This window comes from Pelecanus crispus, chromosome 1 (assembly GCF_030463565.1).
Source record: "Pelecanus crispus isolate bPelCri1 chromosome 1, bPelCri1.pri, whole genome shotgun sequence".
Classification (NCBI taxonomy): Eukaryota; Metazoa; Chordata; class Aves; order Pelecaniformes; family Pelecanidae; genus Pelecanus; species Pelecanus crispus.
The window spans coordinates 203,135,910-203,154,748 of NC_134643.1; the positions used below are offsets into that span (position 1 = coordinate 203,135,910).

Sequence of the window (18,839 nt, forward strand, 5' to 3'; positions counted from 1 at the left end):
TTTGTAACTCTCTATGAAATGAATGAAGTCCATTATACTGTAATAAAAAAGTAGCCATGATCTCCTATTGACCAGGGCAGAACAAAAACAGCCAAAGGACATCATTAAAATAAAGAAGAGGCTGATGAAACAGCCCAGTATAGGGGTACCTAAGCAGGATGCCACAGTAGCTATATTCACAAGACTGATCATTGAATCACCATCTCCCCACAGAGTCAAAGGAGAGAGATAGTTTGGGTGCCTGTGATGGGAATAACCTATTCGTGGGGCAATGCACTACCTTCTCCAGCAAAACTGATGTCTGGCAGCCTGGTGTGCGAGTGGTTTGAACTGCTTTTTACCCTCTGCAGATTAAACACTAAGAGTCACAGTGACTAAATTAGGTGCTCGTAATCAGTCAAATAATCCTGTGTGGAAATGGGCCAGGAAAGAGGATTTGTCACTATCCATTTCTTCCTTGTTGCTCCATTACCCAATACCTGTGCAAACATTTGTACTCTTCCACCCCATTTTACGGATGGGAAAAGTGAGGTGGATAATTTAAGTCACTTTTAAAAAGCCAGACAGAAGTAAGTGCCAAAAATTGGAACTGGAGCTTCCAGGTCTGAGCCAGGACAATTTTAGCACACAGACACAGAATCTCCCAGACCAGCCTTCTTACACCTAAAAATGCAGATTTTATATGGCATTCTACAGCAATAACAAACATGATGATTAAGCACTCTGTTGAAGTTGAGCTGGCACAAGAGCTTGGCAAAGTTATTTCAACTGTTCTTTGCTCATAAAAAGCGGACTTTGCAGAATTGAGTTTCATGGATTTTTTTCAGTTGTGACAAACTTCAGCTTCGTAAATTTGCAACCCCTCCAAATGTTTCAGGTTGGCATCTTCATCTAGAAGTAGTTCTGCATTTCCAGACCAGCTTGATCTTCCTGCCTCTATTTATTCATTGCAGGGAGTGGTACAGATCCTCCCTGGGTGGTACAGCTTCCCTCTTCTGTGTGCTCCAATGGGCAGGGGAAGATTTAACAGTGTAGACAGCAAGAACATTATCTAGGCTACTAAAATATTATCACATTTAAAATACTATCACAAGCACCATATCTAAATCCCACTGAAATTAATGGACAACTTAATACTTCATCGTTGTTGCTTCAATCTCTGCAAACAAAGAGAAACTGCTGTGCCTACACCTCCAAGTAGTTTTTGAAGGTTTTTTTTTTCCCAGCTGTAACAACTAGAGTATGAAAAGTAAATGCTGAGAGTCTGGAAGGCAGCTAAAATATCTTTTCAAGTCCTTGTTCTTCCTGGCTGACATACTGCACTTTTCCAGATGCTTTGCCCCACAAAGCTGAAAATCCTAATTCGATACTGTTCTATTTTAGTCCTGTTCAGAGTGAAGTGATGGCATAACGTGATTCTTCCATCAAAATATTAGTATCAGAACAACATCAGAAGGAAAAAAATTTCATTTGTCATGTAGAAAAATGAACAGAAAATCAGTCCTAGAAATTGATTGGAATGTATTTTCATATAGGAAAATCTTTGTTTTACACACTGGATAAGAACAATTGGTGTATCTGTCCACCACATCACAGTTCTGAATGTTCTACCTTTCTTGGAGGCAATTAGCCATCTATTCAAGGCTTCTGTGCTCACTTGAATTTCCCCATTTTTCTACCCACCTGAATCTGACACTTTGACACCTTTGCTTATTCAAATGAAAATTCAACATTTAGAAAGGTCAAGCAACAGAAGGTAAAAAACCAGCACGAAATCGATACGTTGAAGAAGGGATCATGGAAGTTTACACAAAACATGCAGTTTTATGTTTCTGTAATTTTAAACAAAACAATAGCTGTCATGAGATACTAATGCAAGTTTTGAAATATTCATCACTATTTTCTTGCTCGGTCTGAAAAGAAGTTGTTGCTTCAGCACTCAGAGCTGTGGGTAGATATTGAATAGCATTATGTCTTTTAGTCTAGCACCTTGCCTAGAAGAATTGCCTCTAACACCATGCCATTACTCTATTTTAAGAATCTTAAGCAACAGGGATTTCATCACTTGAGTTGGAAGGTTATTTAAGACTAGCAGACCTTATGACTACAAAGTATTTCTGAATATTACACCTACATTCTTCCATTTCCTAAACTTACAGCAGTTATCATACCTCAACTCATTCCAAACAATCCATCTTTCTTCCAATGCTCCACCCATCAAACTGTTTCATAGTGCTTATTGAAGTGTTTCCTATGCCGTGCTTACCGCATGTTAGGGTCTATTCTGATAAAGTACAGAAAACTAATTTGTAAGCAGGATATTCAGCCGATCACTAGAAATACAGATACAAACAATGAGAGAACTCTATGCCTCATAAACTAAGAAAACAGAAACTACAGCCTGGGCGCTGTGTTACTGTAACTGCATTGCAGAATCACAAGATAATATTGGGAACCACATCCCACAGCTGTGGGCCTTTGGTGTACAACATGAACCTCTTAGGCACAGAAGAAGCTTCAATATAGTGTATTTAAAATTCCAAGGGAAAATACACATAGTTAGGTATTCTGTTATAAGTTAGCTGTTTAGGAGTTTTTTCTTTATGTTTACACAACTGTTTCACTCCCCTCCAAATCATACTGGTTTCAACCTTAACGTGACTTTGCTAGTCATTCACTTTTTCTCATATTTAGCAGAGAACACTCATGCTCCTCTTAGATTGAAGTACTGACTTTTTCAATTCTAGCCAATTTAGAGTGTAAACAAACTCGACAAGTTTTTTGACATACAAAAAACCCTCTGTCTAAACAAAGAATACGAGTTTGGAAAATTATGCATTTTTAAACCTCAAATGTAGTAGGCCAGAGCTGAGGGTAAACTTGAACTTTTCAGGTAATCTTGGGCAAAAATATTACTGGAAAAACCCATCTGTGGCACGGAACAAATCTGGGGAGGTCTGACAGTAGGAGCTGAGGGGGTTTCCCAGCTGTTCCACAGGTGTCAGGCCATGTGGCTTTGCCCCAGCAGAAGACCTCACGGGGGCCTTGCTGCACTGTGGTATAGAGCTGCTCTGATGTGGGAAGCCATGGGATGGGAGGTGTGAAAGTGGCAGGGAGAGCTGCACGGACCCCCTCCATTGGTACAGTGAGCTCTCACTGTCTCTGCTTCTCTGAGTTGTTTGAATAAAACACAACTGCCCTTGTTTGCCGTATCGAACAAAGAGCTCACCCTGAACCATTTTAACCATTTCATTTTGAACACGGCAGGACAGCCAGTGGTGAGCTGTGGTGAGCTCCCCTGCTCCATCCTAGGATCCAGCTTCAAAATGGAGTGGTCTTTACCTTCTGCCATTGCATCCCACCCTCTTCAGCAAGGTGAGAAGCTGCCTCATACGCCACCATCATCTTGAATGAGCTTCATGGACCCTGGTTCCCCTGCATGCAAACCGCAAGTTACACGTAAGCACCAAAAAGTGTATTTTAAATGGCCAAAACAGACTAGTGACCCTGGCTTGCAGGTCAGTTCCCTGCCACAGAAGCTGGTGAGATGCTGAGCGGTTTGGATGCCAGAGCTGTCCCTCCAGCCTCAGCATGCAATTGAGCACAACCCCATAGGAGCAGAGCCCCATTACAACTGATCCTGATTAGCAGCTGATGGCATGGCTGTCGCAGTTGGCGTGTTATCGGCAAACAGCAGCCTGGCTTATACCCACACTCCAGGGATGGGACTCCAGGAAAGACCAGAGGACAAGCAGACAAGTGCTGCACAGCCTGCCCTGTCCCTGCCATGGGAAAAGAGCACAGTCCCACCGCTGCAAATCCATTTAATTGAGTCAATGAGAATATGCGATCTATTGCCAGAAAGCCAGCCGAGGAGCGTAGCACAGGCTCCGTGCACATCCAGGCTTACTGCTTTCAGAGAGGTCACAGGAAGGGGAGAAATCTGCTGAAGAACAAAGCTGCCGCATCGCAGCTCCATTAAAAATCTTCCCTGAAACACAAACATCACGTCTCCTTACTCTAAACAAGTGGGGTTTTACTCCCTAGACAGTATTTCATCAGTATTAGTATGCCAAAATGAGACACTAGTTGAGATTTCTGAAAAGAAATGTAACCGTCAGGGGTTTGGGAAGAGCTAGCACCACAAGACATCTGGCAAGGGAGAAAAAAACAAGAACAGGATCTCACTAGGACCCCTTCAAGGATCACTGTTTCCCCTAAAACACTCTGCCTGTAAAATAAACCTGTATTTTCCTCTCATCCAGCTGTAGTCGTCTGCTTTTTAGCAACTTACAATGCATCGTGATTTTTTTACGGCAGATACAAGAACTTGAGGTGAGCCCTTCCATTTACAGCAGTAGCAGTTCCTCTATTTATAACATATGCACACTTGTAAGATGTTTTCAATTACTTCTGTCTCCCTGACATGCAGAGATGCTGCTTAAACAGGAAACTGTGTTATCATGTATGTTTGAAGATTTCTAAAGCAAGATCATTTTGCATTTTCTACCCTATTGAGCTAGGAAATTAACAGTAAAACTTTACCCTGCCCTCTAGGAAGCCTGATTTAGTCAAAGACATGATCTCAGGTAGTAACTACAGAATCAGCTATTTATTTAATTTAAATAAAACCATTCTTCCAGCAGACAGTGAAGGGAAGAAACAATATGTCATGCTAAGATTCCTGAGCCGATACTTCTCCCCTGCATCCACTCTTGGGGTTACTTTCTGTGCATGTTGAAATGCACTGCTGATCTGTGTTAAATAAGCTGCAGTAGAATGGAAAGCAACTACTTCGTGCTCCCTGGGGACTGGGCAACTAATTTAACTCTTGCTGGCACATAGACTATAAACAGAAAAAGATGATACCATTTCACACTGATAACATTTCTATGAAAGTTAATAATTCAACACTAAGGAAACATTTTTTTCTTCCTACCTATCTGCCCTATCAAGAGTGATGAACAGGAGTTGTGTTGCCTTTAATCCAAAGAAAGCAGGTGATGTTAGGTGTCTTCTTGTGTGATGACTTACCCAACGGCTGACACCCTAAACACAGGGCGTGCCCTCACCTGCTTGGCAACGCACCTTCTCCTTCTCTCACCCTGGTCTGGGGTGGAATTAAAGACAAGTAAAAGACTTCGGGCTGGACAGCTGTGCATGTCACAGGAACCACGTCAGAGAGATGACCCTCCGGAGGTTCTCATTCTCTTGCTCTCCCATGGAGATGAAGGGAAACTAGACAACTGCTTAGATGAGCTACCTAACTTGTCAGCAAGAGGACAAGTGATAGGTCCTATTTTTCATCAGGTGACAGGCTGAGCTCGTCTCTACGCGAATTTGTACAAGCAGAACACTTCCCTTGGGTAATTTCCATATCCGTCAGAAACATTCTTGCAGCATGAACAAGTTGGTCACAACATCCTAATCCCAACATTGAAGAGGGTTACTACCTTCAACCAGGTGAGCTGGAACAAAATGTATGCGCTAAATACTTCCACATCCTTCTGGTGACTGGAATATGGTTTCAGTTTTTATGGGCTTAATGTACAAATACAATATAAAAATACACGAGAATATATAAATGAAATCAACTTCTTATTAAGACGAATGAGCAGTCAAATGTAACTTTCTGGGTCTGAGATTACTAATGCTTCTTCCACAGTTTTTGAATGGAAATCAACTGACTGAAATTCCACAGTCTGGAGTATTTTCCTTTTAGAGAATTCTCAATTGTATGAACATGTATGCATCCACTGTGTTCAAGGATAGTGCTGTGCCTACAGATGTTATTTTTTTCAGATTCACACCTGAAATTGCTAGACAACACTTCTTGTAGAGATGTAGCTTAGACCTAATCAGAAATCAGGTAATTCTGTCCCTAAAAAAGGCTTTATGTAACCAAAGACAAAAAGATTACAACACCAGAAAAAAGGAAAAGCTTTCCAAAGGCATAAATGTAGGGTAAAAGCACAAAGCAAAAGAGGTTGACTACCCTCAAAGTAAAGTTTATTAGGAAATAAACAAAAATGAGCAATCAGTCCAACAGTAAACCAAGATACAAGCGTATGTCTGGGGGCATTGGAAAACTTAGAAGTCCCTGGACACAGTCGTCTTTGGCATTTCAATTACCCCATATAAAAGGGAAAAGGCAAAATCCTTAGGGTTTTTAACTATTTTCACTTTATTTATCTTAATTCATTTCAAATCAATACAAACACTGAAAGATTTAGGAGCCTGCAGCATCTTGTCTCCTCTGGTGCTTTGTATCACCTGGTCCCCCCTATCTGCACCCCTCCTGGGCTGATACCACTTGCTTTGATATTGACACAGTTCAGACTCAATCCAGTCTTCAAAGAAAAATGGGCATGAAAATCCCTCAATCCCCCTTTCCGCTCCGAGCCCAGGGCATGTGCACACTTCCCAAGAACTACACAATCCAGCGGGTATTACTTAGCACTTAATAAAATTAACAGTCTTTACAGAAAATAAGATTTGAAATGACATTTCAGCCATGGGATCCTTCCAAGTCTTGTTAGATGAGACAACAGCTACAATGTCAGTTCTGATCGCTTTCATACCACTGGCGTTATTTGATTAATTTTCTAACCTAAGTTTATTACACTGCATGTTAAAAGGCAGAAGAAAAGCAGATGAGAAAGACTATGTTGCTCATTTTAGATAATATTTGTCCTAAACTCTTCTACATGGCAGCAATGTACTTACCATACACAGTTTCCTGTGATTATTTACTGACTTCAGCTTGTAAGAAGGGATATTCTAAGTAAAAACAAAATACAAAAATGCCTCAGGTTCACTCTTAATGTGATTTTCTCTGCAGCAGGGAAAACAGGCCCTTCTATATGCAATGTATATTCAGCATCTATTCATCTATTATTAATAATATTTTGAAAAATGACACTGGGAAGCCAAGACACCAAACCTACAACTCAGTCGCACGGAAGAGATTAGTGAGTGCCGCACAGATTACATTAGTCCTAAATTGGACACAAACTCCAGTCTGGACAATCCTGGAACACATCTATTTAATATTCCCCCAGAAAGAAGGACACTTTTTGGACTTACGGTTGGTTGTCCTGCTTTGATCATTCTGAGCACTGTCGTTTGACTGGTTGCTGGAGACAGAGGATACGCTTGAGCTCCTGACAAAACCGAATGCAGCCAGCTTAGCTGCTGGCAACCGTGCATAACCTGGAGGACGAAGTCCAGACTGGCAGGGCTTGGGGAGGTTTGATTTTGCAGCACTTGGACATGAGCCTTTCTTAAGATCAACTGAAAGAAGGAAAAAGAAAGGAATTTTTATTAAATAAACTAAACTGTGGTATACTGACCATTACCTGTACCACCCACCTACATCAAGTCAGTATAAAGACTGAATACAAGTTTTAACGGCTGCTCAAACTGCAGTGATGTCTTACTTTTTGCTCTACTAAAATGAGTTCTGTGGAACAATTACAGGTCGCAATAATTCTTAAAACATGAAATGCAGCAAGGACCCATGAGACATAACTCAAACTTCCAGCAAAGTAACGTAGTTCAAGCCTGCTAAGATTTTTTTTATGTTATCTTCTTTTATGCTGTATCACTTTCTAATTTTACATTTGTTATGTGCCAATTAAAAGAAACTCATACACAGAGACAAACATGCTACACATAGCCTCCAATTTTGGAAACTGTTGCAGAATGCCAACAATCCTCTTCAAAGACACAGGACTTCTTTGTATTCCATCAAAGAAAACACTTCTTTGAAGTCTTGCTTTCAAATTTTGCTAAAAGAAAATGCCCTTTTCTTGCACCAAGCCTGGAAACAAGGACATGACCCATAAAGTTGTACTTTCTTAACATACCACCAGCTATTTCCACTGATGGACTTCTCCTCACTTTAAACCATCAGCCTATGTGAATGACATCAACCAAGTCTCAGACAACTGCCAGCAGTGGGCTTCTAACAGATGAAGTTAGGCAACAACAGTAGTTCAGCTACCATGTCCGCCTGTGGTAACTACTAACTGGTCATCTGTCTCTAGCTTGTGTCCTAACCCATATTCTGCTGCTCTTGCTTAGGAGAACTTTTCTAGGCAAATCCAGAACATAGGTCCATAAATGCTCCAAATTGTCTTCATGGACCAAAGGTCATTGAACATGGCAGGATTGTCTTCAAGGCCCAAAGATTAGAATTTGCTTTTGACAGCAAGGTCTGCATATCAAAGCAGATCTGGACCTCAACTGTACATAAAATTTGGACAGAGCTTTTCTTTGTAGGTTTGACAATATCAGATTCCTGTACTTTGTGGAATCCCAAGCAGCAAAAATATATATTAAAAAAAAAAAATTTACAAAAGTCTCCAAAAGCTGATGCTAGAGTGTTTAATCAGTCATCAGGACCAGTGGGTTAGGAGACAAGGCAGCATTAAAACTATCAACATAATCTGCCAGAAAAGGCCACAAAGTCACCCTTTTTCCATTCTTATTCAGTGAACACTATTTGTGCATTAGCCTGACACAGACTTCAAAGAAAGAAGTGAACACTCAAAATATAAAGGAAAAATAGAAATTAACTGCACAGTAAGGATATGGTCTTCATATTATTACAGTATTTAATTCTTTTGTAAACTATGTAGGTCACAGCCTTATTAATTTTAATGAAGCATTACACTTTGAGGAGACTTTATAGAAAATAAGACTAACTCCTTTGAGCAGAAAAATGTTATGGGGATTTTGAAAGATAGTTGTGTACCTCATCACAATAATAATACTAAGAAAACTAAGCCTTTTGAAATAGAAATATGTGTAACACCAAGCTAAAAAGAGTTTTGTTATCCTATAAAATACATTCCTATAAAAGACATCAAAAAATGCTCCTTGCTCAATGAATGAAATAATTTATATACTATAGGCTCTTAAAAATGTATTTTTGTACCCACTTTTCACATGTTGAGGCCTTTATTAAGACACAAGGATATAGATATCTGACTGCAGCACCTTCACCAGCCCAGAAGAGGACATGCTATGAAGAGTAACCCAAATGAAAATAATACATATCTACAGCATGTAATAAAAGACTGCTAAAATCCCCATTCGCTTTTTTGGCACCAACAGGGACAATTTTGGACTGCGATACTGAATCTGGCTTCATTTGGACAATGTGAAGATGGGCTCAGACGTAGCTGTGGGCTCCAGGTGCAGGTGAAGAGCAGCGCAGGCACATTAGCATGGAGAACAGATAAGCAGTGATGTTTACCATCGCTTTACTGCCAGGCTTGTGCAGCATTGCTTTGACAGTGGTCTATTACAGCTGGTTTATGGGTATCTGCAAAGCACCATCTAAATGACTCCACAGCAAGGCACTACACAACCTGATCTCAATGTTTCCTTCAACGCTACCAGCACAGCTTGCAGTCGGTGCGAATCACATTAAGTGATTTTCATGTAGGAACAAGAAAAAGTGTCCAGTGAAAGGCTTTAAGAAATTACATGCTAATCATCTTTCAGGATGGAATCTCTGTATTTAAGAGGACTAATATCTTCCTGCGTTAACAACTGCTGCACGGCAGGACTCAGACTGGCTTATGCCAGTGTAAGGCTGCAATTTTACCATGGAAGGATGATCCTGTGCTCTCTCCCTTCCACCATCAGACTCGTCATGCCCCCACCAACGCTGATACAAACACTTCAGCAGTATGTTGGATGCGCCAGACCATCTTGATTACCCAACTGGCTGCAGTGTCATACACTTCCTAGTGGCTGGACACAGACTCATAGAATCATAGAATTGTTTAGGTTGGAAAAGACCTTTAAGATCATCCAGTCCAACCATTAACCCACACTACCAAGTCCACTCTAAACAAATCAAGGGTAGACTAGACTAAACCATGTCCCGAAGTGCCACATCTACCCGTTTTTTAAACACTTCCAGGGATGGTGACTCCACCACCTCTCTGGGCAGCCTGTTCCAATTCTTGACTACCCTTTCCATGAAGAAATTTTTCCTAATATCCAATCTAAACCTCCCCTGATGCAGCTTAAGCCCGTTTCCTCCCGTCCTATCGCTAACTACATGGGAGAAGAGACCAACACCCACCTCACTACAACCTCCTTTCAGGTAGTTGTAGAGAGAGATAAGGTCTCCCCTCAGCCTCCTCTTCTCTAGGTTAAACAACCCCAGTTCCCTCAGCCGCTCCTCATAACACTTGTACTCCAGACCCTTCACCAGCTTTGTTGCCCTTCTCTGGACACGCTCCAGCACCTCAATGTCTTACATGGCCAAACATCAGCTTCGCCAGCTACCTAAAGGACTAATTACACAAGGGCAACTGCGTGTGATAAAAGGCACACAACTCACAGTGTGCGAACTAGTCCGTGTTTTGCATCAGAGACAGGACCAAGCCCAGGTAGCCTCCAGATTTGAAGCAGAGGCAAGTACCCGTGGCAAGCAGCTGCAGGAGCAAGGAACCTGCCCAGGTCAGTGGCAGCAGAGAGAAGGTATGGGACTGTCTCTTGTGGGTTTTACAGGTTTCCAAAAAATGCACCAACAGACCTGCATTACATAAGCTGAAAGCTGAGATTCCTTTTTCCTAAGAATCTCTGAAAATTGAGGTGGAGGGAGAAATCTTTCCATTTTACAGCAAAAAGCTATAAATATCACAGATTTCCTGCAGCAGAATAGGGGAAATTCCACTGGGACAGGAGCGAAAATGGTTAGAGATGGTTTTATTTCAAAAGCATTTGAAATGCATTTGCCCTAGGACGCTGAGGTTCACCTAGGACTCCCATGTCCTCAGCTCAACCGCAGGGATGCCTACACCGAGTCCCCACGTTGTCTGTTCCCTGCACCACCATGCGACCAAGTGCCTGCAGTCCACGGCACACCGAGCACCACGAGTGTCACCAAAGGAGAATAATTTCCTTAAAACCAGATAGTTTTTGGTGACAAAGTGCCCAGCCATCTCTACCTTTTCTTCAAAATCATTCTCCCAGACCTGGGCAGAGGATTCAATATTTTTTCTCATACGTCCGTGCATGTTTCAGTTTACGACTTCAACTCAAATTCCACCTGAACTAACAATATTTTGTATCTTGAATTCATCATCATGCTTAAATTATTTTTCACTTCTCTTCGTAATCCAGCTCTTCTGTACCATGAGGACCTGGGGGCAGGACATTATCCTCATTAGGGATGCATTCAAATCCTTAAAGCTAAGTCATTTTGTGTCTTCTTTCTCGTTAAAATACATGAGACATCAGCCTATTCTATGTATTTTCTGTTCTAAATATCATCAAGTTTTGCAATGGATGTTCTTTCTTTATTTCTGTTTCTTAGAAGTATAGAAGCACTCCTGCAAACAAGGTCTGGGAGTTCAAAACAAAAGTTATTTTAATGAGCAGCTTTCATTTTAATAAAAATCTGCCAAAATAAGCTTAAAAAATTGGCAAAAAATCTTGCCAGCTGTCTCACTGCCTGAAGCTAATTATAGAATTAAGTATTGTTGTCTGTATGGCACACAAGTGATTTTCTGTGACACTTCAAGCTGTTCCCATCTAGAAACATGAAAACATTTTGAGGTAGCAACTGATTGACACAAACCAGATGTGGCTGGGGAGCCTTAAGAAAAGTCTGAGCTAGACTTCTTATGCATCCTCACTGCACATGAATCGCATCTCCATGCACATGTATAAGCAACTTTCATGTGACTTCTCTGTGAAATCTGAAATAGGTTTTAGCTGAAATGAATGAAAAATTAAAGAAAGAAGTTACGCAGATATGTTCTTATGAAAAAAGTAGTAGTTCAAGACTTCAACTCCGCTTACAATTCAGGCATCCTTGGAAAGCCTTTGTTTTCTTGTAGTGGGGTTTTTGGTTGTTCTTTTTTTTTTTTTTTTTGGACAAGCATTTCCATTAAAACTTTAATCATTAGGTGTCATTTTCTCTCAGAAAGCTCACTTTCTTTTATAGGATGCTCTGAAAATCATAATTATCATTTCATATTGGGGAATCTGGGGCAAAGAAGCTACCTGCAAGGTCACTGAGTTAGTCAGAGATAATACAAGCAAGTTAACCCACCTCAGAGTTAATCCGATCATTGATATCTTTGCAGATTAAAAACAAATCACGCAAGAAACCTATTCTGTTGCCACTACCTTTACGGTTTCCCTGTTATAGACATAATGACTTCTCTCTGAAAAAGAACTGAGGAAAGGGGCTTTAAAACAGATTTACACCTAAACAGCAGTGAGCAGGTTGTGCCCAGCTCCCCTTATGGTGTCTCATCCAAATACTGTCAAGCCTGGGACAGTTCAGTTCCAAAGGCAAAACACTTGTCATTGCTGAACATGAAAATTTCTGATCAGCCAGTCCACCGTCATACAGTAGGAAAAGCTTATCTCCTCCTCATTCAGATTTAAAAGCCCCAAAACCCTGCTCTGTGTCTTCCCAGCTCCCAGGCAACCCGAGGCTGGTTAGCACGTTCTCACTACCCCATGAATTTGTCAGCTCACGCTTCATTCAAACTGCAAATGTCCATGTTCACTTTGCAGCTGATGCGCAAAGCAGCAGCATCCCACAGAAACTTCCAGCACAGGAACTGTCAGTGCCTGAGCCACACCCACTGCATTTTCCACTGAAAGCCCAGAGCAGCAAGAACACTTCCCTGTGCACTGGAGCCACGTCTCATCTGCCCAGCTGCTGCTTATCGGCTGCTCAGAAGCACTGTGGGTGCCCAGCCAGCAACGATGCTTGGCTCTTGCCAGGGAGGAGGTAGGGTATGAAGCATTTGCCTACTGCTGCACCCAGATTGTTACTGATACTGCTCACATGACTGACAATTTGGTACAACGGTCATATAGACAACCCTTCTCATATGATGCATTTTGGTTCTTTGAAGACAATAATTGTTGGGAGCAGAGAGGTGGCATATGACTAAGTCTCAAGTATGGTGACAATGTCCTTAGCAAAACTGATGAAGAAGTGTGTGTCTCCCTTTGAAGCACTTAATTTTTCTTTATGAAATACAGTCAGATTGTTCTCCCAAAGAAAGCAGAGAGTGCCAACTGAAAACACTGCAGTTTAGTGGAGGATAGAGAATGTTTTCCTCCCTGAATTCCCGCCTTGTCACCTCTTTCCTTAAACAATTAAGAAGTTTGCCAGCTCAGGTCCAACTACCTCAAACTGCAAACCTGTAAAATAAGCATACAGCTGGAACAGCAGTAATGCAACGACTCAGGAAGTAACCTCAAAACCTCTTTTCTACCATCAAATCTCATTTACTTGTTCAAGTATTAGGTATTCCTGAGAATAAACGTGAAAGCAAAGCTTTCCTACTGGGAGAAAGCTGTAGACATATTGTAGCACTCACGATGAAATACATTACACATATGCAAAGACACAAATAAATGCATGTATCTGTGTGTGTCTGAGTAATCAGAAATATTGCCGTCCTGATTTATATATAAAATGTATCTTTAACAAGAGTTGACCTGCTTAGAAATGAGAGGAACTGCTAGACCCTCAGGACTGGCACATTTAATACACAGAGATGTGATAAGAAAACAGTATTTCATTAACTCACTCTTTGAGAAAAAAATACCATAAATACTACTGAAAAATGTAGACTTAAGGCAAGTTAATGAGTAGAATTAAGTGATGTTTTAATGATGAGATCTCTGTTATACTTTTCAAAATCAGACATTAATCCCATCAAAATCCCATCAGCTAATTAATGCAAATCCTAACACACTTGCTCCAAGAAATCTTTATAACCAAGGAAAACATATTCATAATTTATATGTTATAGACACAGTATCCTTCAATGCTTGTTTTGAATTACAAGTTTCCCATAGAAAGAGCAGAGTCAAATTACATAAAATAAACAACTGTTAAGCTTTTGGAGACGCTATTGCCCCTTTAAATACATCACGATTCAATAACTTCTTATCTCACCTGCAGCACACAAGTGCTTTTTCTTACAGTTAGGCTGCTTGCCTGACCCATCCAAAGCAAAGCATCACCTAAGGAGCACACTGCTTAATAAGGAACTCACAGCCAATGCCAACACGTACACCATGTCCTACAGATGAAGAAGGATCACTGCTCCAGTTACGCTCTAGGCATCACTCTTGGAGATCACACTTGTGGGATCATTCATTATTATTTTACTTTCTACTTGGTGTGTCTTAAAACTAACAAAACCTTTAATGTACTTGTAGTACTTCCAGTCCATCACAGCAGTTTAGGGATTTAATTATCAATTACTTTAGAGTCAGTTTTATGAGTATTATACACGGGCCAAACCACTCAGCTTATCAGTGCTGCTTAAACAGACTGCTACATTATGAATGGCATGGCAAAGGGGAATAAAATCCTCATTATGAGCCACTGCTTCTGTCCTCGATACTGTGCCATGGCGATTTCAGTTTAAAAGCCTCCGTGGTACCTCACACTTTGTCACAGGATGGCAACTGGCTAGATCCTTCTGCTTCCATTACCCCAGGGCAGGACTGAAATCACTAGGATTAGAAACTGGATTAAAAGCTCAGGATAGAGCTGCAAGAGATGCTGATTAGCAGTCTTGAAGGCAGGACTGGTATCCTTGAGAGAAAAATACCTCCTAGTCCCCAGCTGCTTTTGCTGCAGTCAGCCAAGGCCTCACACCCCACAACACCCGTGAGCAAGGGTCTTACCGTCTCCGCTTCCAGTATGCTGGCCATATGTTCATGCATTTTGCGTGCTTATATTTGTAAATATGACTCGATCGAAGCTGCGTGTAATCCTGTTTCTCAAATATTGCACCAAAATCAATAATGCAGACTAAAGTTTAATACCCCAGCTAACTACTAAATGAGGGGAAATTGGTTGAAAACAGTGCTGGGTACCTTAAAACAATTGGCTAGACAGTGCCTGGTCCTACTCTGAGCCCCTCCAGTCAGCCCCACACCAGCTCTGGCATGCCAGGGCTTGCTGTCCCATCCAGCCCCTCTGTGGCAACCAGGGACCCATCTCTGGTCTGCGTTTGTGCACCGGCGTGGACACAGCCACAGGAACCAGTTCTCTGCTGCCCTTCCACTCCTATGCCAGTCTTGTCCTGTCTGCTGTCACTTCAGCCTCTTTCATGAACAATTAATTCTTAAAAGGAATTATTAAGACAAAAAAGACTGGTATACTGACCTATGAAGTTATACATTGCTGAGAGAAAGATTATGTCATTTGAGGTATACAAGGAAAAAGGCTTTGGGCAAGGAAAAGGTGATTATAAGCCAATCTTGAATGGATAACTGGGAAATAAAATGCCAAAAATAAAAGAATGTAAAGTAACTAAGATACCAGAAATACATGAAAGATCAATAAGGGGAGGCATTGAATCAACAGAGAGCAATGTGAAGTACTTTGCAACAGAGTAAGATGTTGCAGAAAAATTAAACATGTTCTTCATCTTGCAAGGAAAATGGAAGGTGAGATGCCAGAAGTGAAAACAATGTGTCCTGGGGTGGACAGTGAAAAACTAGAGACATTAGCAACCTCTCCAGAACAAATCTTGGGTAATTTAAAATCAATAAAAACAGTCAGAGCCCAAAGACCAGATGAGACACACTTTGGGATCCTGAAGGAGATGGCAGACAGATTATTGGACTGCCATGAGTTATCTTTAATAGCATCTTTGAAACAGCGAGGTATCAATAGACCAGAGAGAAACAAAGTAACAGTTGTAGGAAGGAAATTATGGAGAGCTATGAATTAAATTCGACCTCCAAAGCAGACAAGATCCAAGAAATAATCAGTGACAAGATCAAAACCAACTTTTGAGAAATAGGAAAACTTCAGGAAATACAACTTTAGTGGAACAGGAATCGTACTAACAGCTAGTACAATTTCCTCATGTACACTTCTCATGCACTGGCATTTTTAAAGGCAGTACTACAGACAGTAAACAGGACTGATAGGTTTTAGAATGTCACATAATATAGGAAGACAGCAAATTAATACATACAAGACAAGTTCCTATATGGATTAAAAATGGCTAAGGAAAAGTCATGTCTGCAGTCATCAATGGTGCAGGATAATATGGACAATGGATGAATAAAAATCAAGGCAACGTTCATTTCTGACGACTAGAAAAGACAGTGGATTTGTTAATAGGCCCTGTTCGTGTATTCCGCTCATATCTCTCTCCCAAACTGGTTCCCTATGGCTTACCCTACTCATATACTGAACTTGCAGTCTCTAGCAGTTTCATTTAAATGGAAAATATGGTCCAGTTGCTCTCTGCACCTATATTCCCATGTTCAATGCTGACTGAACTCAATTCACAGGGCTGAATTGGTATTTACTACTTCACGTGCAATCTTGGAGTGTCTCAGAAGTCACATACAGCTGAGCTTGGTAAGCTTCTGCTAATGGCATCAACACAGGTAACTCCAGATGCAGGGTCACATAGTAAAGGATAGTGGCAAGAGGCAGTGTGTTACAGAGAACCTTGATTTTCTGATAAACCCCAAATCCTGGGAACCTGCATTACTCACTGATATTGTCCTCTCAGTGTAAGTCAAAACACTCAGGCCCATTTCCATTCTAATTTTCTCTAAATTTCTTCTGCAGCTTAGTATGGAGAAATGGACACCGCGGGGAGAGAGTAATAGTTTTCAAATATCTGCAAAGAGGAGAAAACTCCATGTCCACTCCAGATAGAAGAGGAAGTAAATTGCAACAAAGGGGACTAGGCAAAACACTAGGGAAAACTTTTAACTTGAAAGCAGGTAATGCATCAGAGCAGCCTGCTTTCAGAGACTGCAGGATCTCATATTGAAGGTTTTTATAAATAGTTTTTCATGAACAGGTTAAATAAACATCTATCAGAAGGACTCCCATCCTGGGGCAACAGGAGGGACCATATGACCCCAAGTCATTACTTAACTTTATCCCTTATGACTATCTTTTAAAAATCTCTACAGACTTGTAGGCTGTTCAACAGCTGCTATGTTTCACTCTGGCAATAACGGATTTTCAGTTGTCTCTGAACTTGCTGCTGTTTGAATGTACATTGTTAAAACCTCCAAGCTTTTCCAGGCTACCAAGGAGTGTCCTGTAGAAGTAATTATTATATCTGTCTTGTGGCGTCATACATTTCTCCTTCCAGCTCTTCTCTTGCTTTTCCCTCCCCTGTAATTCTGCCCAGGGTCATGCTGAGCTGAGAAGAAAAAGGTATTAGAAATGTTGTCTCCAAAGAGGTGTATACCAGGGCTTCAGAGAATCAAGATCTCTGCTGGCACATCTCAACACTGCCCAGGCTTTCAGAACATAACATGGTGGGGAACATCATATTCAGACTGAACGATGGGGTCTTCATGATGGAAGAAAATGTCCCATTATGTTCCACAGGACAAAAGCAAAGATTTTTCAGGAATTTACAAGGAGGAGGAAGATAAAAAAGAGCACAATGAGAATTATTACTGAAATTGATTCTCCTTCTTTGGCAATGACCTGTTAAACAACCTTTGTGAAAGTCCACACTCTACTGTCAGCCTTGCCACAGGATAAAAAGACACACCTCAAAGAGTGCTGTTGGAGCTTTGTAGTATCAGGTCAAGATGTTGCTCATTTTGTGATATTTCTGTCTGAGAAAAAAAATCTTATTGGTGACTACAGTTAAAGGAAAAGAAAGTAAGTTCATACTTTACCTGAAGCATCAGGATGATAGAGGCTGGGAGCACTCGTTATTTCTCCTTGCTGATGGAGACAGCTACCTGAGGATCTTTGACTTGCAATGAGAATCCTGCTCTTTGCAGATGGTAACCTGGACACTGCACCCAGTCCTAACTGTGGCTTGAGTATCATGGCAGATCGATAAAAACTTGGTGGGACCTCATAGTGAGTATATGGTGGAGGGCAAAATTCATCTTTTGCAGGTCTTTCCCCAACCTACAGAAAAATTATTAACGCAGATATTAGGCAATAAATCAATAAATCCAGAAAACATGGAGCTCTAAATTGCTTATAAAGGCTAATTTTCACTCCTTGTGAATCTGTGCTTCAGAGCACTGCAGACTGATCATCACTTTCAAAAAGTGATGGTCTTATCACGAGTCACTCTCCAAAAATACGCACATTACAGTCTCAATACACAACTAAACCCAAATAAAGAATTGATCTCTTCCCCAAAAGAAAACAGACAAATGGAAGACCTTCAATTAGTGAAAATGAAGTTACTTTTTAGTCCTGGAAGGTGATATTATTTACAAAGGTATATATACCAAGAGAGTATGGAAGTGGAATTTTTATTAGAAGTTATTTAAAATATTCTTACTGAGATACAATTTTGGGGGAAGTCAGTTTTAACTTAGTTGAAAATAAAGCTGAAGGTATTTTAAGTTCATTTTATCAGAGAAATGGAATCGTCAAATTGTTTGTGTGAGAAAAAAACCCTCTACATATTCTTACTGCAAAATGTTCATTGTAATCTGTGCCCCTGAAGCTCCTGAATAGAGAGACTTGGTTGTGGAGGCGGGCACGTTTCTGTATGTTACATTTTCAGGGGGCTGTTGAATATTCCAAATCAGAGCTATAAAACCCAGCTGCCCATTTGAACTGGGGAAAAAAGCAAATTTGCAGATGTGAAAACATTCACTGTTTATCACAAATAGATGCTGTTTGCTAAAATCAGTGGCAAATCTCTCAGTATGTTAATAGGCGTATACTGCGAGGCTACAGCACAGTAAGTCCCAAGCTGGAAGTATTTCCAGCAAACTGGCTGTTACCAGGGAACCTGCAGTCTGGGAATGACCTGGTTCCCCGATTCAGCCCTTGCATCTTTCTACACCCAAACTGGGCT

General features: G+C 40.9%; 1 protein-coding gene across 1 annotated transcript in view; it reads right to left on the reverse strand.

Annotated features, from left to right (window-relative positions):
* The window catches only part of MTUS2 (microtubule associated scaffold protein 2), a 204,183-nt gene that overhangs the window by 177,954 nt on the left and 7,390 nt on the right, over positions 1–18,839 (reverse strand). Inside the window, exons 2-3 of the mRNA XM_075707396.1 lie at positions 17,689–17,929; positions 7,087–7,293 (exon numbers count right to left, since the gene is read on the reverse strand). Of these exons, the coding sequence (XP_075563511.1) occupies positions 7,087–7,293; positions 17,689–17,929 (448 nt within the window). The remainder of the gene's footprint in view (positions 1–7,086; positions 7,294–17,688; positions 17,930–18,839) is intronic.